This window comes from Capra hircus, chromosome 8 (assembly GCF_001704415.2).
Source record: "Capra hircus breed San Clemente chromosome 8, ASM170441v1, whole genome shotgun sequence".
In the NCBI taxonomy this organism is placed as follows: domain Eukaryota; kingdom Metazoa; phylum Chordata; class Mammalia; order Artiodactyla; family Bovidae; genus Capra; species Capra hircus.
This window is the reverse complement of record NC_030815.1, coordinates 60,812,886-60,837,974: the sequence shown is the minus strand read 5'-3', so window position 1 is coordinate 60,837,974 and position 25,089 is coordinate 60,812,886. Positions and strand designations below refer to the sequence as shown.

General features: G+C 50.3%; 1 protein-coding gene across 3 annotated transcripts in view; it reads left to right on the top strand.

Moving 5' to 3' along the window:
- The window catches only part of PAX5 (paired box 5), a 179,047-nt gene that overhangs the window by 25,655 nt on the left and 128,303 nt on the right, over positions 1-25,089 (top strand). For 2 of the 3 annotated variants that reach the window (XM_018052180.1, XM_018052183.1), the window contains 2 exons: positions 1,136-1,200; positions 4,735-4,863. In XM_018052180.1, the coding sequence (XP_017907669.1) occupies positions 1,136-1,200; positions 4,735-4,863 (194 nt within the window). The remainder of the gene's footprint in view (positions 1-1,135; positions 1,201-4,734; positions 4,864-25,089) is intronic. The other variant, XM_018052181.1, reaches the window with a different exon arrangement.

Genomic DNA, 25,089 nt, shown 5'->3' with positions numbered 1-25,089 from the left:
CCTCACATGTTGTCCCAGCTGGAAATTTACTATCTGAGAGCCCAAGGTTCTGCTGAAGGGCCTCAGAGCTGCCAGGTAGCAAAGGGAAGGTGCCACTGCTATTGACCATTTTATACACTGGGCTTTATGATAAGATTTTTTTTCTAAAAAGGATGGATTAAAGTAAGCAAAGAGTGGTCTGTTCCAATTCTCTCATTGTATCGAGGCCCCCACAGTGGAGTGGACTTGCCCAGGGTCAAAATCAAGTTCATCTTAGAACTAGAGCAAGGTCTCTGGGAAGACCATGCAGGACAACCCTGGCTCCAGCTCTGTAGAGCCTTTCCACTGTTTTGTGTAATTCAGGCTTCCTTTTAGCCAAGCCAAGCCAGAGTTAAAGTGGCAGCACTTTAACCCTTTCCAGTTTTGTAGCAGCATTCACACTGCTCCCCTCCCCACCTTGATAATTTCCAATGGTGTGTGTGTGTGCTCAGTAGCAGAGTCATATCTGACTCCTTTGTGATCCCATGGACTGTAGCCTGCCAACCTCCTCTGTCCATGGAATTTTCCAGGCAAGAATAGTGGAGCCAGTTGCCATTTCCTCCTCTAGAGTATCTTCCCAACACAGGGATCGAACCTGCGTCTCCTGTGTCTCCTGCATCGGCAGACAGATTCTTAACCACTGTGCCACCTGGCAGGGATGTTATTCTTCCTGTGGCTTTCTAAGGCAGAGAAACCAGAATGTGAGAGCTGCCAGGGGACAGGGAGGTCACCAGGTTCAGTGGCTTTATTCCACAGATGGAAGGTTGAGGTCCAGGGAAGGGAAGAAACTTTCTAACTTGCTCAGTGAGTTCCTGATGGAGCTGAAGCTGCTCCGAGAATAGGATGACTATTTGTAATATTAACACATCAATCTCTTCCTACAGAAGAGGCAGTTGCGACCCAAAGAAGGGTGCCAGTTACCCAAAGACACCCAGGGAGGTAGGGGCCGAGCTAGAACTAACCTATAATTTTTCCAAACCCCCAGTTCCGGACCTGGATTTATAATCTGTCCCCACTTCCACGACCCAACTTGATATGGGTTTCTGGCATTGCTACTTGAGATCTCTTCTCCACTGTGATGGTAAATAGCATTTTTTTTTTTCTCAATTGTTCACAGGATCATCCGGACAAAAGTACAGCAGCCACCCAACCAGCCGGTCCCAGCTTCCAGTCACAGCATAGGTAAGAAGAACTTTTAAAAAAAAATTTAAAAATCTAATGGGCTCCAAGTACTCAAAAGAACTTTTAATCATTCTTATGGACAGATAATCCTGCATAAAACACTTCGGCACACGTACTAATGCGCCTTCTTTGTCATTCTCCAAGGGCTGAACCTGGTAAATGAATTTTATAAATACTGCTAAAAGGTTTTGAATTTTACTGATTATTATGATAAATAGCTTTCACCATGAGACAGAAAATTGAAATCTAAGCCAAAAAAAAAAAAATCCACTAATGGGGGTCTATAGAATGTCAGATAATTAAAGTAATAAATCAAGAAAGGGATACTTATTCATAACATTTTCTGCATCATTAGTCAGTAAGTAGTTTTGAATGTGTTTTTTTTCTTCTACCAACCAGCCCTTCTACAATTCTTTGTGCACTTGCAGTCTTGAGTGAAGATGTGGCAAAACTTCCTAAACTTTCTTTCTCTCTCTCTCTTGCTTCGATCTCGATGCTCCGTGAACTGTCAAGGGCTGCCACTGGGGTTTCTGACACTCACGGGTGAAGTCTGACAGTGACCAAGGAGGGGAGTTACATTTCCTACTACTCAGGAATTCAGAAGTTTCCCTTGCCTTCCCTTCCCTGCAAAGATCCTGAGATGAAAGTGACATGTTTCTACTCAAGGTGTATTATTTCTCCACCTGGGATAAGAGAAACACCTCTGGTTAGCTGGGAGAAAGCGTGAAGCTCTCTGATTGCTAATGGTTGCCTCTTTGCATCAAAGTAAGACAGAATTCCTCCTTTACATAAAATAAGTCTTCATTTAGTAATCCATCCAAAAAGCATCGGCTAAGCCCCTGCTATGCAACCTGTTGTGGAGACTAACATTATAAAGGAGTAGGACAAAATCCCCCGTTCTCAAGGGCTTCTTGGTCTAATGGGGACTATCACAAAGAGCCCAGGTTTCGACAGATGTTTTCAGACTTCCCTGGTGGCTCTGTGTTAAAATCCTCCTGGCAATGCAGGAGACGAGGGTTTGATCCCTGAGTTGAGAAGACCCCCCCGCCCCACCACTGGAGAAGGAAAAGGTGACTCGCTCCAGTATTCTTGCCTGGGAGATCCCATGGACAGAGGAGCCTGATGGGCTACAGTCCATGGGATCACAAAGGGTCAGACATGACTTAGCGATTGAACAACAACAATTACAGAGAGAAGTTTGTGAATACTGAGATCAGGCTCAAGAAGAAAGTAGGGGTGCTGTGGGAACAGAAGAGAGGGATGGACCAGCTGTGCTGAGCTGGAGTGAAGAGGATTGAGGGAAGTTTCTGGGGAAATATCTGTGTCTGGGATTTCATTTGCAGCTTTAACTATTTCAGGTCCTATAGCAATGACTACTAAGGGTAACTGATAATATTCTTTCAACTGGGTGAGAGGAATAATTCCACTTGACAGTCAGCAGAATGCCTAATCTCAGAAGTTGGTATAAAAACCATATCTTATGTGTATGCCACCCCTAATAGCTTATAAACTTACCAAAGAGTGAGGAAATGGAAGCTTTAGAGAGACGAAATAACTAGCCCTCGGTCACATGGCCAGTAAATGGAGAAGCCAGAATTGGAACCTGGGTCTTTCGAGCTAAGTGTGATCACAAAATATTGGAACAAATGTCATCAGCTCTGTCAGCAGCGTGGTGAACCTTGGTTACATGTGGTTGTTGTTGTTTAAAGTATCAAAAGACTTGTGATCTTCTTTCTTCCTCTGTTCTTTGCACCTTAACACAAAAAAGGTTGTGAGATTTGCATAAATCTATTTTGAGGCGCTTCTTCTGGTGAAGGAAAAGAGAAGTTAACGATTTCTACTTCTGTGTCTCCTAAGGAAGATCTAAAATCAAACACAACTATGTGAAGAAAGCTCTGTTCCCCTTAGGTCTGGAGGGGCAAAAGCTGGATGTGCTCCAAGAAAAGCAACAAACAGCTTCTCAACGGATCACCTCCATCTCCAGTATTTTCTTACGCTTTAGAGTCAAAAGCAGCTCCACCTGCCTCCAGCTAGTTATGGCCAAAGGAAATGTGCCTGAGATTGGTCTACAGGTTTTAATGAACCGAGAAAGAATTCCCACAGCCCAGAAATGGAAATTCAGCTGTACAGCTTGAGAGGCCCCTGAAGACCGAAGGGCCTCCCTCTTAGATTCTGGGGCCAGGAGTTAATGTGAAACTTGCTGAAACCTCCCCTCCCCCTTTCTTATTCTTAGGAACTTAGATATTAATACCTCATTCACAGTAAGTCATCAACCCACGTTTGGGGGCGGAAGAAATCTAGACTTTAAGCCAGACGACCCAAGGCTGAGCCCTGGTGCTACTGCTTATTAGTGTGATGACTTTGAGCCAATCACTTTGCCGTATGGAGGCTCAGTTTCCTCACTTGATAAATGAGAATGAATAATAGCATTCAGTTATTGCAAGCATCAAACGAAAAATACATTATTAATGTGAAGCATATTATTGTTTTTTCATTATTCATTAGTGAGGAGCAGATTACTACAGGGCTTAAGACTTTAGTTCTTGGGTTCCAGTCACTGCACTGTCTCATTAGCTGTGTGACTTTGGGCAAGTCACTTACCTTCTGTGAACCTTGATTCCCTTACCTTTCCAGTGACCTAACTTATAAGTTTGTTCTCAGCATTAAATATGATAATGCAAGAATGCCTGGCATAGAGTAAGTTCTCAAAAAAGATTAACATTATTATATATCAATGTATATATCAGAGAGTATATTAATATATATAATATATATATAATATATATATAAGACTTCCTTGGTGGCTCAGATGGCAAAGCGTCTGCCTGCAATGTGGGAGACCCAGGTTCGATCCCTGGGTCGGGAAGATCCCCTGGAGAAGGAAATGGCAACCCACTCCAGTACTCTCGCCTGGAAAATCCCATGGACGGAGGATCCTGGTAGGCTACAGTCCATGGGGTCGCAAAGAGTTGGACACGACTGAGCAATTTCACTTTCACTTTTAATATTGTATAACTAATATTAAATATTAAAATCCAGGTAAACTGGAAGGAGAAAAGACAGTGAGGAACTATTAAAAAAAGAGACAGTCTTCATTAGGTGCTTTGCTGGCTATGTGTGTGAGTGTGCAGATACTTATGTCTGCGTGACTGGGTGGATGTGTAAATAGGCAGTGACCCTGCCTAAATAGTAGGTTGTTTTTAGCACTGGCTGGCTGTGGGCTCCAGCTCCCCAGTTTCTCTGCTCCATCCCCCTGCTTCCTGCATCCTCGGATAGGCTGGGTTTGAGTTCCTTTCACTGCTGTCAGTTCTCTTGGGAGGGGGGGCGTTCTTATCTTCCAGGTGTGGCTGCTGTTCAGGGGGAGGCATCCTTGGCACGCCCCCCACCCTCTCCGCTCGGCCCACCAAGCTGGTGTTGGGGGAGTGCCTTTGTTTGGCCCGATGGCTGGGGCCCAACCTTCCTCCTCCCCGGAGCCGCCTCCCCCCCCACGCCAAGCCTCCTGCCGGGCCTTGACCGTCCTCTCCCTCTGCGCAGTGTCCACGGGCTCCGTGACGCAGGTGTCCTCGGTGAGCACGGACTCGGCTGGCTCCTCCTACTCCATCAGCGGCATCCTGGGCATCACATCCCCCAGCGCCGACACCAACAAGCGCAAGAGAGACGAAGGTAAGAGACGCTGCGCGCGCCGTCGTTGGGGATGGACCCACCGGCTCTGAGGGATCTGTTTCCAGGCCCTTGGTCAGGGGCGGGAGCACAGATGACTGCTATGCGCTCCCCTTACCTGCAGAGCTCTGGAGGCGCCGGGCCCAGCCCCCACCTGACCCTCGGGGAAGGGGCTAAGCCTTCTGGGAGAGGACGAGGGGCCGGCTGGGACTGGACTTCTCCCTGGCCTCCTCCCATCTTTACCCTTTGGAGGGAAAGGCAGTCCTGGCAGGACTCCATGGCCTGTGCTTTGCCGCCTCTAGGAAGCCGGTCCCTTGGCAGGTGTGGGGGTATGAGCACAGCAGCAATGGCCCCTTTTGGGGGGACCCCTGGGGAGAGGATGGATCTGGGCATAGTGAGAGGGGCACACCTCCTGTAGTAGGCTTAGCGAGTGGGGTCTCTCCCAGGCCTTCAGCGTGGTGCTGGGAGGGGGGTGGTTGAGGAAGAGAATAATCTCATCTCTGCCCTTAGGGCCGGTGCAGGGGCCTCCCAGGAATTAAATAGATGTCAGTCTTCCCTGTTGGTTTTTCGCAACCCTCAGTATGCTGCCCAGGCCTCCAGAACTGGCTGCCTCTGTCCCAAGCATTGGTCCACCTTAACCCTGATCTCCGTTCCCTGGATGGGCTGCCAGTTTGGGCTGACATTAATGGGTCTGAGAGGAGGAATGACCCCCCTGGGGGTCTGTAAAACCTTCATCAGAAAAGGAAAAGAAAAAAGGGCCAGGGTCTAGGGCCTGAGAGCAGCGTGACAGAAATCTTGATTCAATTATTCAGTTTTTTGGCACAAGTCCCCTTCTCAACTCCCTGTAAGGGATGTATGTTCTGTGCGAGCACGTGCCTAAGTACTTACGATCCATAACTAGAAAACTGAGTCGGCCCGGCGGTGGATTGGGGTGTGGTCTGTGTGTTCCAGGCCATGCAGGAGCTGGGCCCACGGCCTCTGTGTCGAGCTATGGGAGATGATCCATGGCTCTTGGAAACTGCTTCACCTCTTTCCCCCTGCTCCTGATGTCAACAGATGTCAGAAGTCTTTTACTTGGTGGCTTGCTGTGCCCTGTTCCTGCAGGAGGGGGTGGGCCTACCATCTCTGTTGGTTTATGGGGTTGATGGTGTCATCTTTTCATTGTCACCTGGACTCACTGCAGTTGTGCCCAAGCTGGAGCCTGCTGTGACTGACCATGTGGAGGGGCGGGTATTTGAGGCTCCCTCAGAGGCTGAAGGTTAGAGGTAGAGTTTTGAAGAGAAAAAAAGAAAAATTGAGTTTGATGTTTACCATCAAACACACAGGTCCTGAATGGGGGAGATTGTGTCACTGTGTTTGTCAAGTGCGCTAACGGCTTTCAGTCTCTGGTGAGTGGTCACTCTAGCCTCCCAAGCTGCTTGAGAAAGTGTAGAATGGTCAAGATGTGGGTATTGTTCGTCTACACTGCTCTGTGCTGGGCAGATCCTTCCTGAAGGCTGTGACCCAAAGTATCGACCTTGAAGAGGGACAGTGACAAATTGGGATGTGTCCAGATGGGGATGACCTGATGAAGAAGTATTTGGAGGAACACCTTAGGGCTCTAAGGATGTTTTGGTACCAAGAAGAGGAGAATGAGCAGGGCTGGATTGTTGCTTCCAAATATTTGGAGGGCTGACATGGAAGGCAAAAGGAATGAGACTCTGCTGTTTAGCCTCAAAGGCCAGTGTGAGGCAGATGCAGAAAAGGTTTCAGCTCAGAGTACAAGTCTGCAAATATGAGTGGTCTAAGGCAAAAAGGGGCTGCCTTAGGAAGTAGTGAGTGCCCCATTACCAGAGGTGTGTTAGTAGGGCCCAGGTGGCCATTTGCTGGGCTGCTGTGTAAGAGTATCGAGAATCAGATGCAGGGTTTGATGATCTTTCAGATCCTCAGTTTTGGAATTTATGATTGAGCCCTGATCCCCAGAAAAACTTAGGAGGTAATCCCATCTGTGGCCTGGGGCTAAGGGAGAATGAGTTGATGGTCCTGAAAGCTTACAGGATTAGAAAGATTGAGAGACCAAGCAACAGGTAGAGCCCCTACCCACTCCCTGCCCTGCATCACTGAGGGTGGTTGTGGTTGGGCAAAGAGGTGGCTGGAAGTGCCCTTGCTTGTATCAGCAAACTGCCTGGGAGGAGTATAGCAAGGCGCTCCCCACTGTCCTTTCCATCCTCCCCCTATAGCTCTCTGAATCCTTGCATTGGATTTAGGAGGAATTGAAGAGGTGGAGATTGCTACCCCTTTTTTATAGGGGAGGAAACCAAGGCCCCATGGAGTTTCATGATGTTGGCAAAGCCACAGAGCTTTGGCCAGGGGGTTGGGTGAGCTGAGGAGTGGGGAGAGCCCCTGAGGCTTCAGCTCCCCAGCTCCCTGGGCTGGACCAAGCCTGGGGATGGTGTGAGGAGGGTTTCAAGCAAAAGGGCATGGTCAGCAGGTTGGATGCTGCCAAGAGTGTGGTGAGAAAGTAAGAATCAGTCACTGGGGAAACACAGGGGAAATGCTGGTGAACTGGGTTCTGGCCCATTGAGGCTGCGGGCCATAACACCATTTTCCTCCAGAGCGCTCAGCAGACTGAGTGAAGGGCCATGGGGCAAGACAGGCAATAAAGGGCAGAAAGGAAGACAGCTGAGGGTCCTCATCCCATTTCTCAGATGGGTGACTGAGGCTGTGCACAGTGGAGTGGCTTGCTCAACTCTGGTTCACAGTCTCCTCCCACTTGGACTTGGATTTTACCCTGTGGGCATTTCCTGGCTCTGCGCTCCTGCTCAGGGTTCACGGCAGGGGTGGGTGATGGGAGAGTTCCATTACAGAGGACCTGGCCTCTAGACCTGGCAGGCTGGTGGGCAATAGTGGTAACCTGAAGTCCCTGTGACAGGCAGTGTGTGGGGTGATGCTGTGATGGGAGGATGCCACCAGAGCAGAAAGGCAGGGCAGGGAAGGGCTGACATTGACCCAAAGGATCTGGGAAGGGTTCTCATAGGAAGTGGCACTTTATGAAGGGAAAAATATTTTGCATGGCTGTTTTCAAACTTAAATGAATTAAAATCAAACAAAATGAAAATTTCCTCAGTTGCACTTAGCCACATTTCAGTGGCTCAATAGCCGCATGTCCCCAGTGGCTTCTGTACTGAATGACATGGCTTGAATACAAGTGCTTGGCACATTGTCGTTGTTTAGTTGCAAAGTCATGTCCAACTGCGATCCCACAGACTGTGGCCTGCCAGGCTCCTCTGTCCATGGGATTTCCCAGGCAAGAATACTGGAGTGGGTTGCCATTTCCTTCTCCAGGGGATCTTCCCGACCTAGGGACTGAACCCATGTCTCCTGCATTGGCAGGCGGATTCTTTACCACTGAGACACCAGGGACACCCTGCTTGGCACATAGTAGGTGCTCAGTAAATAGTCCTCGGTAGAATGGATTGGTCATGTGCCTGTAGAGGGTTCACAATTAGTGAGGATGGTGGTGGTGGGGGTGGGGAGTCTCTAGTCTCCTCAACCAGGAATGTTTCTGTTGGTTATTTTTGTCTTCCATGGAAAGCTCAATTTGAGCAAAAAATTCTTTAGCGAAAAGAAATAAGTTAGAATACTATTAGACCAGGGGATTGCCAAGGGCCCTTTTAGCCTAGAAAGTCTAGGACTCTTCCTGGGGCATTTGCCTGCAAGACCAGCCTTGGGAGCGTGGCCACTGTGTCTAAATCTCAGATGAACAGTTCTGTGGCTGAGGCAGCAGAGAAGGTCCATGGGGCCTCTGAGGGCAGAGCTGGGGTTGGCTAAAGGAAGCTACAGGGAGGCAGATCATGGCTCAGTGCAAGGAACAGCTTTCAGACAAGAGCCAGGCTGGACCAAGGTTAGAAGCCTCAGCTTGGAAGGGTAGCGAGCTCCCCATCATTGGAGGCATGAACAGGGCTAGTGGCAGAAGAGCCAAAGAAAGCATTCTGGTTTGGACTCCATGACTTTTGAGGCCTGTTACAATCTGGGTGGCAAGTGCTTCTCTGATTGCCTGGCATTCCAAATTGGTTCTGCCTACTTGTTTTCCCTCCTGCTGTCTGACTCTGCATTCGCCTTCATGTGGGCTTGACTGGGCGGGGCCGCATCACCTGTTTCTATCCCCAACCTGGCCTCCTGGCACAGGGCCCCGTGCACAGAGGGCTCAAGAGGACTTGTGAATGGCTGAGAGTCAGGCTGGGGTGCTGCCCAGGCGGAGGGGCAGCTGCATCTCTGGGTTGGGCTGTCCTGAGGGCGTCCGTGGAGAAAGCTGTGGCCTGGACCTGAGGAATCCTGCTGGGTGAGGGGGACAGAGCCCGGGGCAGTGCCTCCCTTCCCGGAAGGCCCCGAGGAGGTGGTGGTGGGCTGGACTTGGCAGAGCGGGCAGAGCTGTGAATAGCGGCCATGGGTGAAAGGGCAGCCCCAGACCCTCTGTTCCTTCCTGGGCCTTTGATCTCTGGTGGGGCCTCCTTCCGCTGTCTCCAGGGCCCCCATTCAGGTCCCTCGACCTCCCCCTCCCCTCATCCCCCCAGTCTGAAAGGCCCTGAACACACCGAGGTCAGCCGAGTGCGAATCCCTTTCACTAGCTCAGGAAGCTGGCCAGTCCAGCGCTGGTGTGGACTGTGGGGGCTGGAAGCTTCTTGTGGGGCGGTAGGGGATACACTGCAGGTGGAGTTTCTGGGCCCTGGGCTGCCTTCTGGGGACAGAGGGCACAGGAAGAGGCCTGTCCTTTTGAAAAGATGCCAAGTCTCGCAAGACCCTCGCGGGGAGGCTTAGGGGCGTGCGCAGGGAGCGGGGCTCCTGCCATGACTGTGTCCATCCCTCTTCCTGGGGTGACTCATCTCTGTCTGTGTCTCTCCCTGCGTCTTTTGTTTGGGCCTCGCTGCCTCTGTTTATGTCCTGTTTAAGGGACTTCCTCTGTGTCCCCTTCTGTCTCGTTTCAGCTCTCACTCTTTCTCTTTCCTCATATTCACTCTCTTCTCTCTTTCACCCTCACACTCACTCACCCTCTTTTCTTGTATGAGCTCCCTCTCTCTCTCACCAGCTCTTCTCTCTCCTTCTCCAGGGCCAACAGCCTCAGCTCAGACCTCTGTGGGAGCCATACTGGGGAGGGAAGGGGTTTCAGAAGTTCACAGACCACGAAGGGCCCCGGGGACCCTCTGACTTCAGGGCAGGCCCCGGTCTTCCTCTCCTTTGCTGACGCTCAGACATTGTCTGTTGCTCTGGGCTTGGGACCGAAGGCTGGAGCAGAAGGTGCAGAGACTCTGCTCAGATTCCCAGCAGGGAATGAGATGTGTGGACGACTTTGGGATTTCCGAGTTGTAGGCACCCTTGTGGCGCCACCATTCCAGAGACTGGTGATCTCTGGAGACTGCACCCCACCTCCCCACCCCCTGCCGCCTCAATAAAAAAGACGAGATGTTAAGGCCAGGCCCCAGGCTCAGAGGCCAGGGACCAGCTGGTCTGAGGACTCCGTGTGGTGAAATCTTTGGCAAGTTACTCAATTCTCTGAGCCTGCATTTTGTTATCTGGAAAGTAGAGGGGGCACACGTTTTGTGTGTTATTTTGAGGATAAAATGAAATTATTCCAGCAAAGGGTTTATAGCTCCAGGGCCTGGTGGAAGTTAAGACTTTAATAAATGGGCACTGAGGGAGACTGGGGCTTTGAGGGCGTGTGAGGCCGGTCACAGGCTGAGGGCAAGCAGGTTCCATCTGCAGTTCTATTTGGCAGCTGAAACTGGCTGACCTGCCCCCACCGACTTCCTGTTTGTAACTGTCTTTCCCTCTGGGCGCCAAGACTGAACAACAGCGCCCCCAGGTGTCAGCTGCAAAGGAAAGGGCCACTCATTTTCCTTTGCTTCCTTTTCCTTCCCGACCTTTAGCCCCCTTGATGGAAGAATGAAAGGGTTAAGCCTCAGTCTTCCATGAAGTGAGGCCTCTGGATGCACAAGACAGTGGAGACCTCCATTATGGAGGGCAGAAGGCAGAACACCTGGGCCTGGGATGGCTGGGCTTCCATGGGTTTGGGGTCACCAGCTTGGTTTTCACCAGTCCTTGTCAGAGCTGGAAGGCCCTTGGAGAGTACCTGGGACATGTCACCCTAGTCATCATTCAGATGGGAAAACAGGCTTGAAGAAGAGAAGGGGTCTGACCAGGTCACACAGTAAAAACTCAGGAAACCTAGAGGGACAGAATGGACTCCTCAGAACATCCTTGGTACTCTACTGCCATTGGATGGGCCAAATCTTAGTTTCTTATCTCCTCTCCTTTCCTCCATTCTGCTCAGCCTATTAGTTGCCCCCACCATTGAAAGCCATCAGCAGCCCTGACCTGACCCCATTAGCCTATCACTCCTGGGCCTCAACTCTAGACAACGAGCCCTGACCTTCCCTCCCTGGCCTCCCGTTCCTCCTCCCCATCCCTCTGGTGCTTTTGTCCCTGCATCTTCTCTGAGCTCTTCTGTCTCTCGACCATTATCCAGGCAAGGCCCTCCACCTGGTATGCTGTCCTTAAGGTTGGCCTGGCTTCCAGAGGCAATCTAGTCCCTGGGGGATTTTTCAATGGGTCATTGGTGCCTCACCTCTGGCTGAGGCCCTTGGATTCATCCAGACCAGCATGCCACTTTGGAGACCAGACAGATTCTGCAGAGAGAGAAGGAAATGACCACTACTTTGTCTTGGCCTCTCCTGGGGCTTCAGCAGGGCAGGTTCCCTCCTTGCCCTTCACAAGGTATCCCCTTCATGTACCCTCATGCTGGCCATGCAGGGGGCCCTTCCCCGAGTGCTCTTTTTGTCTGGGCAGGGGCCTGGACTAACATGTTTGCTCAGAGAGCATCACTTTGAACACAATTGCCAGCCTGCTAGTCATGCTTTACTTGGCTTGTCCTGTATTTAAAATGATTTTGAGTTAGTTACTGACATTTAAAAACAAGGATATTTCCCATAGGGTGTCTGGCTTTTCTTGGGAAAAAAAATCAGGTCTGGCAACACTGGGCAGGCTTTTCTACACGGCAGCAATGGTCAGGGGCTCCTGGGCCTGAGGTCCTCAGACTGCTCCCTACTCACCTTGCTCACGATATTTGTGGACCATTTTTCTCTACCTGAATGCCTTTGAGTCCTATTTTGGATTCTACAGAATAAATCTGGTTGAGTCCAGCCTATGGCAGCTAAAGTCTGTGGGAGGCAGGGCAATGACTGAGCTGGGTGGGGCTGTGCATGTGTGTATATGCATGTGCGCATGTGGTCAGGAAACTGGCCACCTCTCAGGCCAGGTGGGTGAGGTAGGAGGTGGGTGAGGTAGGAGAGGCAGTAGGGCAGGCCAAGAAGTTCCACCCCCTTGGCAGCTCAGAACAGTGAGACTGGGGTCATCAGTCCACATCTGCCAGATAGGGTAGTCCAGGCACAGGGAGGCGCTTAGTGGCAGTGATGCTAAAGACCCATCTCCCAGCCTGGCTAGCCACTTTCCTATCCTTCTGGCCTTGCAGTCATTGGCACCTCAGCTGAGCCCCAGGTGGACAAGGGTCTGAGGCTTCCTTGGTAAAGCAGGGGACTTGAGGCCAGGTGGTCAATTAGAGGGGCTCCTTGGGCCTTTCCCTGGTACGTGGGGTCTGTCCCTTGGGTGTAGGGGTCAGGTTTCAGTTCCTCCTGGCCCCTGGATCCCCAAGTTTCACTTTGATTCAGTGAGTGAGAGCCCTCGTGAGAGCCGACACCACTGAACACCCTCCCCCAACCCTGTTTGCACACCTGCTTTACCCAAGCTCCCCCTCCCCCAACCAGCTTTTCCCACGGGGCTGTGTGCTGGTGTCCCAGGGAGCCCTGGGGGATGTAAAGGGCAGGGGGGCACAGTGTGAGTCAGCTCTGGGGTCAACCAGAAGGAGAAGTGTGGGTCAGCAGTTGAGGGGACAGTAGAGGAGACGGTCTCATTCATGGCGGGCAGGTTCCCTGCTGGGGCCGTCTGGAGTCCAGGGTGGTGTGAATTTGGCTTTCTTCCCCACCCAGCATGCCCTGGTCGTGAGCGAGGCAGAGGATCCTATGGCTGTGCTCTCTGCCTTTGGAATATGGTTAATCCTTGGCCGCACAATCTGCAGTTCCGGACTTCAAAGAGCTCCAACTACCAGAGGCTCATGAGACAGGGGAGGGACCCTGGGGCTCTGCGTTCCAGTCCTCATTCTGTGGCTAACTTGCTGGTGACTTTGGGGAAATCCCTGTCTCTCTTCGGGCCTCAGTTTCCTCATCTAAAACATGAGGTCAAGGTTCTCTTTGGTACCAAGATTCTGAGCTTCTGGTCCCGTCTCGAGTCCTCTTGGCCTTATTTCAGACAAGTGGTTCTCAAACTTTCAGTCTTGGAACCTCTTTCAACTCTTAAAGACGTTCAAGGACCCCAAAGAGCTTTTGAATTTATGTGGGTTAATTAAAATGGACAAAATTTTAAAATATTTATTAATTCATTAAAAATGGCAGTAATAAGCAAGTAACATAAAAGCATGTTGTTTAAAATAAGAAAGAACTATATTTCCCAAACCAAAACATTTAAAACAACACTGCTTTATGATTTTGCAAATCTCTTTAGTATCTGGCTTAATAGAAGACAGCTGGATTCTCATAGCTGCTTCTGATTCCAATCTGTTGTGGTATTACACATCTTAGAGCCTCTGGAAAAGCATCAGAGTGAACAAGGTCGATAACAACTTTGTATTTTTATGGAAATAGCTTTGAACTCACAAACCCTTTGAAAGGGTCTTGGGGATCACTGAAGGGGTCCCTGGCCTAGAGTTTGAGAATTTCTGCTTCAGGCTGCTGCAGACTCTGAGCTTATTCATCATTTGTACAGAGAGGGAGGACAGTTAAGTGGTTTTTATTAAAAGAAAGGTGCTCTCAGTTTCTCCTGTTCTTTTTTCCTGAATGCAGTGGGAACCGTGGTGGCAGGCATCTGAGCTGGGGGCTGGAGTGACAAGACTTCCTGGGCTTTGGAAATTGTTCTCTAGCAGATGGGGATGTGCAGGGCATCTGGGTCCTCTGCCAACCTTGAACTTCCACAGAAAGGCACCGCTGCGGAGGCTTTCACTTCTAGCAGATTATCTAAAGGGTTTGAGGTCTGATCTCTGTCCATCAGGCTTCCTTCAGGGCCAACAGCAGCTACCTAGTGCTCTCCAAGGGCCCGGGAAGTGGATGTTTGGGGATCTAGCTGCATCTCCCCATCCCAGCTGAGCTCTGTACTCCATTTAGGGCAGACCCTAGGCATAGTTTTGGTGGGAAAAACCACAGCAAATAATGTTGATTAGGAATTAAACAAAATAACATGAAATAAAGAAATAAATTTGGTATTTATCTTGCCTCCTAGCCTTTGAGGAAAAACAGGTATGAAAGACAATTGAAAAAAAGGGAGACTTTTTTTTTTCATTCCACCGGGGCTTCTGAGTTTCTGCAGAATGCCAGTGGGGTGTGTGTGTGTGTGTGTGTGTGTGTGTGTGTGTAATTTCACTTTGAAATTTCCAATTTTCATTGGCACAAGTTTATTATTTGCATTACTCCTTCCTTGGACTAATGGACTAAAATGGAGGTGAGGGAGAAAAATAGAATTTCCCAAAGTCACTTAGGAAGAATTGAAAAATGCTAGAAGAGATATGCTTGTAGTGAGATGAGCTGATCTATGAGAGGGAACAGAAAGGCACAGCTCCCTCAGAGACTAGAAAAGAGCAAGATGAAAAGCAAGGGGGTCAGACACTTCCCAGTGCCAGCCACCAGGTGGCACCATCGACCCAAGACAGCTTAGTTGCTGTCTAGGGTTAGGGACAAGAGGGGTGGCAGGGCAGTGTGCACTGACCATTTGTGAGTTTGGTAATTTGGTGGAGGGCAGCAGTGCCTAGGCAGGTGGACCATTTGTCTGAGTTTCACTTATCTGCCAGCATTTACTCAGGGAAGGAGGAGGCTGGGACATTGCTGTTGGGGTTCAAGCTTGTCCTTCTTCACCTCCATGGTGGAGATGTCTTGATGCAAACCTTTTTGGGAGTCCAGTCCTCGGTTCTAAGCTTTTACTTGCTGGCTGTGTGACCTTGGGCAAGTCACTTCTCTCTAGTCTCGTTTTCCTCGTGTTAAAAAGAGATTTGGACAGATGAGCTGAGCAATCTTTTGGGCTCTGACATTCAGTGGTGTGCCAGAGAAAGCACTGGAGCTGGAGTTGGATTCAGGATAGTTCTCCATTGGCTGTGTGATCTTGGGCAGCTCACCTCCTGTCTGTGGGGATAATAGTAACATCTCCCTGGAGATAAACATATCCCTGTTAGATAAAATAGCCAACTGGAAAATGTTTTGACATTTTTTTGGTGCTGTAGGAGAGGGAGGGGTTGCTATGTATTATTTTTCCTGGCAACTTAAGTTAGCCAGAAGCAGGCCTCCATCCTCACTACTCAGAAAGTTTGCACCTCTGCCTGTGACCACAAACCAGTCCTTACCGTAGGTGTCTTCTCAACGTCACTGCATCTCTGGCCCAACTAGCTCATGAAACTGCTGATTTCTCTCAGTTCCCACTGCCACTGCCTTGGTCAAAGCACCATCTCCTTTCCTTTGGATTGTTGCTGTAGCCTCCAAGCAGGTCCCCACCTCCAGTGTCACTGACTTCTCCAAACAGCCCACTTCCTGAATAGCAGCCCCAGGGGCACTTCTAAAATACAGTTCTGATCAGTGACTCGCCTGAAGAGTTTTCACTCTTCAAATCTGTGCACTGCTCTCAGAATTCATCCAAACTTCTTAACAAGTCTGCCAGATCTTCTGTGGTCAGAACCATGCCCACCTCATGAGCCCTGTCCCTCTCCACCCTCCTTTTTTCATGCTCACCCCAGTCGTACCAAAACTCTTTCCATCCCTTGAATACCACTTGTTCTTTCCTGCTTGCAGCCTGAGGGTCACATGCATGGGTGGTAGAGCCAGGCAACCAGGGTCCTGGTGCTGACTCCACCTGTATCTACTTGTGTGACTTTGGGCAGGTTCTTGAACTTCAGTTTCCCTCTTTGTAAAACAAGGGCACCCATTGTTTGGTTGGTTATGTGGACTTTGGGTGGTTATGTGAGGTAATGCATACCAGGTGCCTGGGAGGACCCAGATGCATGATATGTGCTCAGTAAAGGACACGTTTTGTGATAATGCTGTTCCCACCACCTGGAAACTGCTCCCTCCCCCACCCCACCATTTACCCACAACTTCAGGATCCAGCTCATGTCACTTCCTAAAAGTGAAGGCTTCCCCAGGGCTTACTCCTAACTGTCAGCTCCCCTGGCCCCATCTGCAGCACACAGAACCTGCCTGTTGACAAAAATATCACATTTGTCACTCATCTGTCTTCCCTGAGAGACTGTGAGCCCTGTGGGGACGGGAATAGTGTCTGTAGTGGTCACAATTTTGGCACTAGTGCCCAGCACAGGGCTGGTTCTTGGTAACAAATATGTACTGAATAGGGACTCTGCGTGTCACAGAAGCCTGGAGCCCATCTGGTCAGGGGTTGCAGGCTGTTGGGGAGAACCCAGAGCCCTGCACACCAGACTTCTTCCTTTTACCCCTGCCTGACTCCAATGCCTCGACCCTCCAGTGCTGCTGCCTGGGTCCATAGAAAGGACTTCATGACAACCATTCAAAATGGGGAGGGAGCTCTCCTGTAATTTAAACACACATGCGTGTGTGTGCACATGCACAAATATGCACAGCTCTCCATGCTGGTGTCTAGGGCCCTTGTTCTGCCTGCCTTACCTGAGCATATGCCCCAAGTATATATAGATCACAGCCTCAAATGGGAACTGTAACTCTAATGGCTAGTTCTTATTTAGGGTTTGCCATATATATTCCTTTTATTTATTTACTTTTTTGGCCACATGGCATGTGGGATCTTAGTTCCCCCACCAGGGATTGAACCTCTGCCCCCTGCATTTGAAGCACAGAGTCTTAACCACTAGAACACCAGGGAAGTCCCTGCCATTTGTATTTTAAACTATTAATGCGTTTGATACTCATTGCCACTGTACCAGGTGAAACTTTTATCACCCCCATTTTATAGAGTTTCAGAGAGATTCAGGAAATTACCCACGGTCACACAGCTCCCCAGAGGCACTACTGGGACTGGCCCCTGGCTAGCTGGCTCCAGAGTAGCCTTACCTGCCACCCTGGTCTGCCTCTCACAGAGTGTCACTCAGGATGGCATCAGCGGGAATGTCCTTAGCTCTCTCCAACAGGGGAATTCGAGCCCACCTTTTGTTTCAGTTATGCCGTCCCATCGCCCTGCCAGGCTGAGCTCAGGGGAACCTCTGCACAGAGCCTGCTTCCTCACTCAGATACTCAGTCTTTTCTCACGCTTCTCCTGATGCTGCTGTGCACAGTTCCTTGTGACATCTTCAAGTTGGTCACCTTCCAGGGCAGTTGGCTGATCACATGTGGACTTCACACCACAGCAGAGTAGCACCGTGCGTGGACTGGAGTTTGAGCCCAGCCCTGCCACTCAGTAGCTGTGCCAGCTTTGACAAGGGCCTGAATGTCTCCGAGCTTCAGTTTCCTCATCTGTTAAAAGGGGATAGTGATTCCTGCTTTTCATGGTAATAAAAAAATGTTACCTATAGTATTTTGATCAGCTCTGGCACATGGCAAATTTTAATAATAGCAGTTCCCATTATTTTTATCTTCAGAGAAGAATTTTAATCCTGAATCCAGATTACTCAAAAAAGATTGTGTTGAGAACTTTCTAAATTCCTAGCTTTTGTTTTTCTCTCAATCTCTTTTTTTGCCACACCTTGCAGCTTGTGGGATCTTGTAGTTCCCCAAGCAGGAATGGAACCCAGGCTACCATAGTGAAAGCACTGAGTCCTAACCACTGGACTGCCAGGGAATTCCCATCTTTCTCTCTTTTTCAGATGATTATTTCATTTATTTTGCTAAGTCTAATGATAGGATTATTCAGGCCAGGATGAGAAGAAAAAGATATATGCACCAGAATTTACATTGGCAGAATTTTAGCTCTGCTTTGTCTTGGAAGTGAACAATTCGAGTTGTAGCTAAGGGCAGCTTGCAGTGGCAGGATGAACAGGTCACAGGGTAGAGAGGCCTGGGTTCCTGGCTGCAGTTCGCCAGTATCTTGCTTTGTGATCTCAGTCAGATCCCTGCCCTCTGGATCTTCCACTTGGATGTGAAGAGCTGGCCAGATAACTCTTCCATCTCCAGATCTTGCCTCCTCCCTCCTGCCTGCTGCTCCCCCTCCCTCCTCCTCCATCTTCTCTCTCTTCGTTTCCTTTCTGTCTGAGACACAAATGCCATCCGGCACTTTTGAATGGTACTTTTGTTCCGCTAACATCTCTTTTCTGAAAAGAACGATTGGTCAGGTTTGTATCTTTTAAACGCTGGCACATTTTATCAGTTAAGAACCTGCATACTCGCTCCCAAGGCAGAGCTTGTAGGAGGCAGACAGAAACAGCCAAGGAGGAAGGTGGGGAGCGGGGTTATGGGAGACGGTGGAGGAAAACCCGCCAAATCTCTCTGAGGGCCTAACGTTTGGTCCTTCCAGAAAATGCCTTTTTTCCTGGGAGCCCCCCTTTCTGGCTCTTCCCACGAGCCTAAGCATTTTCCAGCTTGACTCCCCTCTATAGCTTCCCACAGAGTGGGGAGAGGGGAGGAGCAGGGCCTGTGCCTGAGTCACTTTTGCTCCAGGTCTCCTGGAGGAAGGGCCAGGAGCATGGGATTGGGAACTGCAAGGCCTTGGCTTTGAGTGTTGGTGATCCTGGGCAAGCCATGCCCGGCCTGTCTTATTGGCAAAGAGAGGGCAGAATTCCTTTCTCAAAGTCCTGTGTCAACTCAGAAGGAGTGTCGCATGAGAAGGTGCTTATAAACGGTCAAGCTCCATGTAGGTATGAGTGTAGTTGTTAGGCACTTGTAGTTCATCCCAGGTGACCTTGGAGAAATTCCTTAACTTCTCCAAGGGTCAGTTTTCCCATCTGTAAAATGGGGACTCTAACCCTTAGGTCATACAATTATTGTAAGAATTTCATATGGATGTAGAACAACTGGCAAGAAGAACTGTTCTTGGCAGTGGCGGGTTCCCAGCTCTAGGCGAGCGCCCTGTCTCTTTCCCTTTCTTATTTCTTCACGGTGCCTTCCCCGAGAGGACAGCGCACAATAACGAAGCCATAAGCTTCTGAAGTCTGGCTGCCCATTTTGAAACCCAGTCGGCCTCTTCCCTAGCCTGTAACCTCTTCTCTAAGCCTCAATCCTCTTGCCTGTAAAAGAGGGATAATTATACCTACTTAAGAGGGCTGTTGAGAAGACCGGCCGGTGCCCGTGCCTGGCTCGGCCCAGAGTCGGCGCGAGTGAATGCTCGTGATTCTGCTGACCTCCGCACACCCGGAGTCAGGGCCCCCGGCCGCCTTCTCCTTCAGGCCCCCTTGGCCGGCGACGAAAGCCAGGCCCGAGCGGAGCGGACGGGATTTGCTCAAGGTCGCACCAGGAGTCATGTGCCAGGATCTTTGATGACTATTCCGTGCCACTCCGCGAAATCAAGCCCCTACAAGAGGCCGAGGGCCTGGGGGCGAAGGGGAGAGGCCAGACGCTTCTCCGCCGCCGGGTGTCGGGGCGCCAAGTCGGCCCAGAACGGAGGGGGGACACCTTGCAGGAGTGCATGGTGTCTGCCTGCGCCGGGCGGCCGGAGAAAGAAACGCGGCCGCGGTCAGAACTCGGCGCAAAAAGGAAGGGAGCGCGCGGCGCCCTCGGCCAGGAGGCCTCCGCCGAGTATTTGCAATTTAATTGACATTTGGCGGCAGGAAGCCAATCAGTATAAGTCAATTGACGCGCGGAGATAAAACTAATAGGCGGCCGGCGCTCCCCCAGCCGGCGCGGCCTCGGCGGGGCCGCGGGCACAGCGTGGCGGCCGCGGCGCCGCGGGCCCGGCCCCGGCAGGTACCCGCGCTGGCGCGTGTCTCGGCCCGCGAGGGGGCGGCGGGCGGCCCGCTGATTGCCGCGCAGCCCACGGCGGCGGGGAGAGGCCCGTAATGAATGACTTTATTTGTCGGGGCCCTGCTGAGAACAATTGAGTTTGTTATGGTAACAACGGATGCCAGCTTTTCGGGCCCCGGGGAGCGCGGGCGCGGCGGCAGCCGGGAGCCGGGCAGCGGAGCAGACGATGCGCGCGGAGGCAAGGGACACCGGTGGCGGGGGACCGGCCCGCCGAGTGCCAGGAGCCCAGGGGACGCTGTGCACCCCGAGCCGGCGGAGGAGAGGCCGGGCTGCCTGGGCGCCTTGGATCGAGGTTCTGGGGTGGGCAACGCCCACCGCTGTCGCCTTGGACCACAGTGCAGATTTGGGCTGGGCTGGGGGTTCATAAATCCCTTCCTCTCTTGTTGGACAGTCCCGTCCTCCTGGTGTCCCGGTGGTCTCTTCTTCCCTCTGCCTCTGGGTGTGAGGGGACTTCTGATCTTGTCGAGTGATAACCTGGCATCAATTTTTGTCTTTTGCTCCATTGGAAAAGTAGAAAAAGACACAAAGACATCGCTGCTGCTAGGGGGCATGGCTTGACAAATTCGGGGCTGCATTTCAGCACACCACATGTGGTGATGCTGTCTCTGTGCCCTCCATCTCTGTCCTGCCTGCTTCCCCAATCTCTGTGGCATGGCACCTCCCACAGGAAGTCCTCCTATCCCCACAAAGAAGGATGCCAGCCACATGGCTGCCTCTGAGCCCGGCAGCTTTCTCCTGCCTCCTCCATTGTTTGGTGAGTTCCATGGGCAGGGCGACTTCCAGTTCATTCCAGTGGCTCTCTCAGTGTCCAGCTTGGGAACTGGCAGGGCACAGATGTGAAGGAGTGGCTATGGGGAGGTATTTTTTTCTCTTCAATCTCTTGCTTTCCCTCTAGTTAGAGAACCAAAGGGTTCCTTTTCCTCCCTCCTCCTGACACCCGCCTCCGCCCGGAAGAGTTCTCTTTTCAGACACACTATCTATCACTCATTTGTTCACTCAACAAATATTTACTGAGAACCAGCCACGTGTCCAATACTCTGGTATGAAATGCCCTTGACCTCAGGGAATTTACTTGGCAGTGAGAAAAGACAGTGCAATGCATGCGATAAATATGTCAGATGCCTACTGTGTGCTGAGTAGTGGCCTGAATTCCTTGAGGTGGCACAGGCTTCAGAAGGCTTGCTGAGGACTTTCCCCTCTGTCATTGCATTTAGTGATCCCTGGTGCCACCCTGTGACAACCAACCTCATCCACAATGTACAGACTGATGCTTAGCATGTTTAAGAAGCAGTACAATGTTGTGGAAGGAGCCTAGATTGGAAATCTAACACTAGTTTGCTGTGTGAACTCTGTCCATTTCTTCCCCTCTCTGGGCCTCAGTGTCCTCCTCTGTGAAATGGGGGAGCTGGAATTGATGGTCTCTGAGGACCAGTTGAGTGTGAGTGGTCCACAGGGGAGATGGAGCCAGGACCCAGGTTTCTGCTCCCAGCCCCCTCTTGCAGTGTAATTGGTGCCACTGACATTGAGACTGAAGCACTCACTGTGTGACAGACACTGTGTGTAACACCAGCTTTAAGAAAGTGTGGGTACTATTACTGTTGCCCTTTAGTAGATGGAAAAGATGAGAGGTTAAATAATCAGTCTAGGATTATGCAGCTAGTAAATTGCAGGGCTGGGATTCAACCCCAAGCAGTCTGATTTTGAGCCTGTGCGTTTGCCCGCTCTGTTAGTGGCAGAGGTGGCATATAACCCCAGGGCCCGGCAGCTCCTCTCCTGCTCGCACGCCTTCCTTAGTTCTGCCTCCTGTTTCCCAGCTCCAGAGCTCATTCTGCATGTTTGCAGGGCAGCAGGATCACTGATTTGTCAAGGTGTCCTTTCTCCCCTGGCTTTCTGCTCTTTGCCTTGATGCAGATGACTGAGAGAATAACCAGCGGGAGAGAGAAGCTGCTGCAGAAGCTGGGTCCCGTCTTGACTCTGTCCTAGCTAGGTTATTCTATCTGGAATTGAGTTTTTAAAAAGGAGAGGGGGAATCCAGTGATGTCTTTTAGGAACAAACTCTTATTATTCATGCCTAAAGTACCTTTATTTATAGTCAGTTTTGGCATCTGTCTTCCTGTTCCTGAAAAAGAGTCTGGAGAGCTCTTTCTCTCCCTATAGCTCTCCCTTTTCAGAAAGATAGGGTGATAGTCTTGAGATAGTCCAAGTGGACAGAACTGAAGGGGCCTTGAATCCAGTGAATCTTTGAATCTCCCTTTTCAGAAAGATGGGGTGATAGTCTTGAGGTAGTCCTAGTGGACAGAACTGAAGGGGCCTTGAATCCAGTGAGTTTGAATCCTGTCTATTCTATCTCGCCTCTCTAAAACAAATATTTTGTAGTGCTTCCTTTGCTATCCTAAGATGACATTTAGAGAAAATATAACCTGCCTAGACACATAATTTAAAAATCAATACAATGCTCCAATTGTAACAAAAAGGGGAAAGAAAAATAAAATCAGAGTAAAATGATGTATTTCATTATGTAAATGCTCAGAAGACATAATAAAGTAGTCAGTTGCTTGCACTTATGCGTAGAATCACCATGAATACGGCAGCTACAAATGTGGACAGCTGTGTTTTCTGGCAATACAAATGCCTCTGGTGGTGTTGCCATCAGCAAACTGATTTTCTGACATTGTGAACGTCTTGATAAAATTCCAACCAAACCAAAGCATAATCTTCCCTCAATTTATGTGATGGTTGTATTCCAGGAAAATTCAGTGTAAACTGAAACACCAAGTTTGTGTATATATAAGTAAAATAGAGCTAGGTTCATGGCTCAAGTATTTATAAAGAGAGTTCTCACTAACCTATATGTATTATTCCAAAGGTGTGTGGGATGTAGGGGCAGTCCCTCACTGTACTGGACTGGACTAGGGAGCACCCCAGGCTCCACCCACTAAATGCCTTAACTCCTTCCCAAATAACAATAATTCACTGATTTTCAGAATCTCCTCTGATTTGATCACCCTTGTTGAGATCCACTGCAACAAATGAGTTCTTTTCTGGGATCTCTATGTTTGGGAAGTTCTGTGACTACTTGAAAAAGCAAAATCTGTATATATCCTGCATTTTGTGTACAAGACCTTGTGCTGGGGGGTCAGAGAGCATGGCCTGCTGTGTATCTGGGGCTCCTTCATGGGTGCCAAGCTCCCAGTTGGTGAGAGCTCCACCCACAGCTTATCACTGTCTGGGACACCCTCTGCCTCCTCTCTCATGCCCCCAAGTCCAAATACTGGTTCAGATGCCAACTGTTTCCTCCAAGAGGGTCTCCCTGATAGCTCAGCTGGTAAAGAATCCGCCTGCAATGCAGGAGACCCTGGTTCGATTCCTCGGTCGGAAAGATCCACTGGAGAAGGGGTAGGCTACCCGTTCCAGTATTCTGGCCTGGAGAATTCCATGGACTATATAGTCCATGGGGTTACAAAGAGTCGAACACAATTGAGCAACTGTCACTTTCCTCCAGGAAGTCTTTCCTGATCCCTCTTCCTGACCCCCAACACCAGAGAGATTCTCATCTCTGGGCCCCACTACCTGCTCTTCGGGGCTCCTGTAGTGTACTTTCCCCTGCTTGAATCATAATTCTCCCTCTCTAGGCTTCCTGCCCCCCACCCCCAGGCCAGGGAATGGGCTCCCCTTACAGGGCTATGCTTGGGATCAAAGCACCAGCAAAAGAGGAAGGAATACTTGAACCAAGGGATACAGCTTAGCCAGGTGCTCCTGTCTGTACGCACCTTGTCCTCTAAATTAGGCAAATGGCTTCTTTTATCCTATCCTCACTCCCTGTCCTCATTGCCTGACAGGGGGTGCTTGCTATGCAGATGACACTGTCTCATTTGGGGTCCCCCTGGCTTGCTTTCTCTGACCCAGCACTGCAGGCTTGGCAGAATTTATTGACTCTCATTGCACATATAGCTGGCAAGTGGCAGAGCCAGAGCTGGCACTCAGTACACCACCATCTTTGTCATTTAAACTCTTTCAAGGCTGAGCCTTCCCCTTGGGGAGTTGTTCATCTATTTTTTGGCTCCTGACTCAGAGCCAGGCACTGTGGCCTCGGTGATGGGCAAGGCCTGGTGGCCCCCTTTGTTTTCCCTGAGAGAGTTCTGTCTCCCAAGCCCCAGACCAGGCAGGGAAAGGGGCATCATCAGATGCCCACAGGGAGGGGGTGAGTACTCTTTCCTAACAGGAGGTCACCAAGGAGTAGCTGTCTCCTTTGTACCTGTTTTTTCTTTTTTTCACTTTCAATGAAATGTCCACTTGTATCTATTCACTACACAAGTGTTTATTATGTGCTCCCATGTGCTAGACAGTATTCTAGGTGTTGGGGACATAGCAATGAATGAAATACACAAAAACCTCTGCCCTCATGAGTGACATTCTAATGAGGGGGGAAAAAGTAAAGAAATAAGGAAAACAAGGACTTCCCTGGAGGTCCAGTGGTTAGGACTGTGCATTTTCACTGCTGAGGGCACAGGTTCAATCCCTGGTCAGGGAACTAAGATCACGCAAGCCTCTCAGTGTGGCCAAATGAAAAAAAAAAAAAGAAAAGGAAAACAAACAGCATGTTGTTAAGTGCCCTGGAGGACCACAAAGCTGGGTAAGGAAATAGAGAATGAAGCTGGGCTGGGTAGGGTTTGTGGAGGGTGGTCGTAATGATGAGATGTCATTTGAGCCGAGACTTTAGAGGCAGGAGAAGGGAGCCAAACAGATATTGGGAGAGGAATGTTCCAGAGAGAGAAAACAGCACATGCCAAGGTCTGAGTGAGGCAGGGGCGAGCTTGGTGACTGAGGGACAGCAAGGAGGCCGGTGTGGCCAGAGCAGAGGAAGTGGGAGCAGAATGGAAAGAGAGACATCAGGAAGGTGGGGCTGCAGGGCAGGGGAATCCCGATGCAGTGGGGACTTGTAAGCTGTGGACTTCACTCCAGTAAGATGGGGCAGAAGTGGAGGGCAGTCCAGAGCGTCTCACAGGGCAGTTCAGAGGTGCATTGTGTCCTCCACCACCAGAGAGTCCCTAACTCCAGTCCACTTTCCCTGTTCACTGTCTCCTGAACCTGCTCTTGAACCTGTGTAGCCATTCTCGCTCTCTCCTGGGTGAGGGCTCCATCTGGCCTCTGGGCCTCTTCTCATCCCCCTCCAAAGAGGTCTCTACTCTGTGGCCACATCAGACCACGTGAGCCCCTCCAACCTACAAGG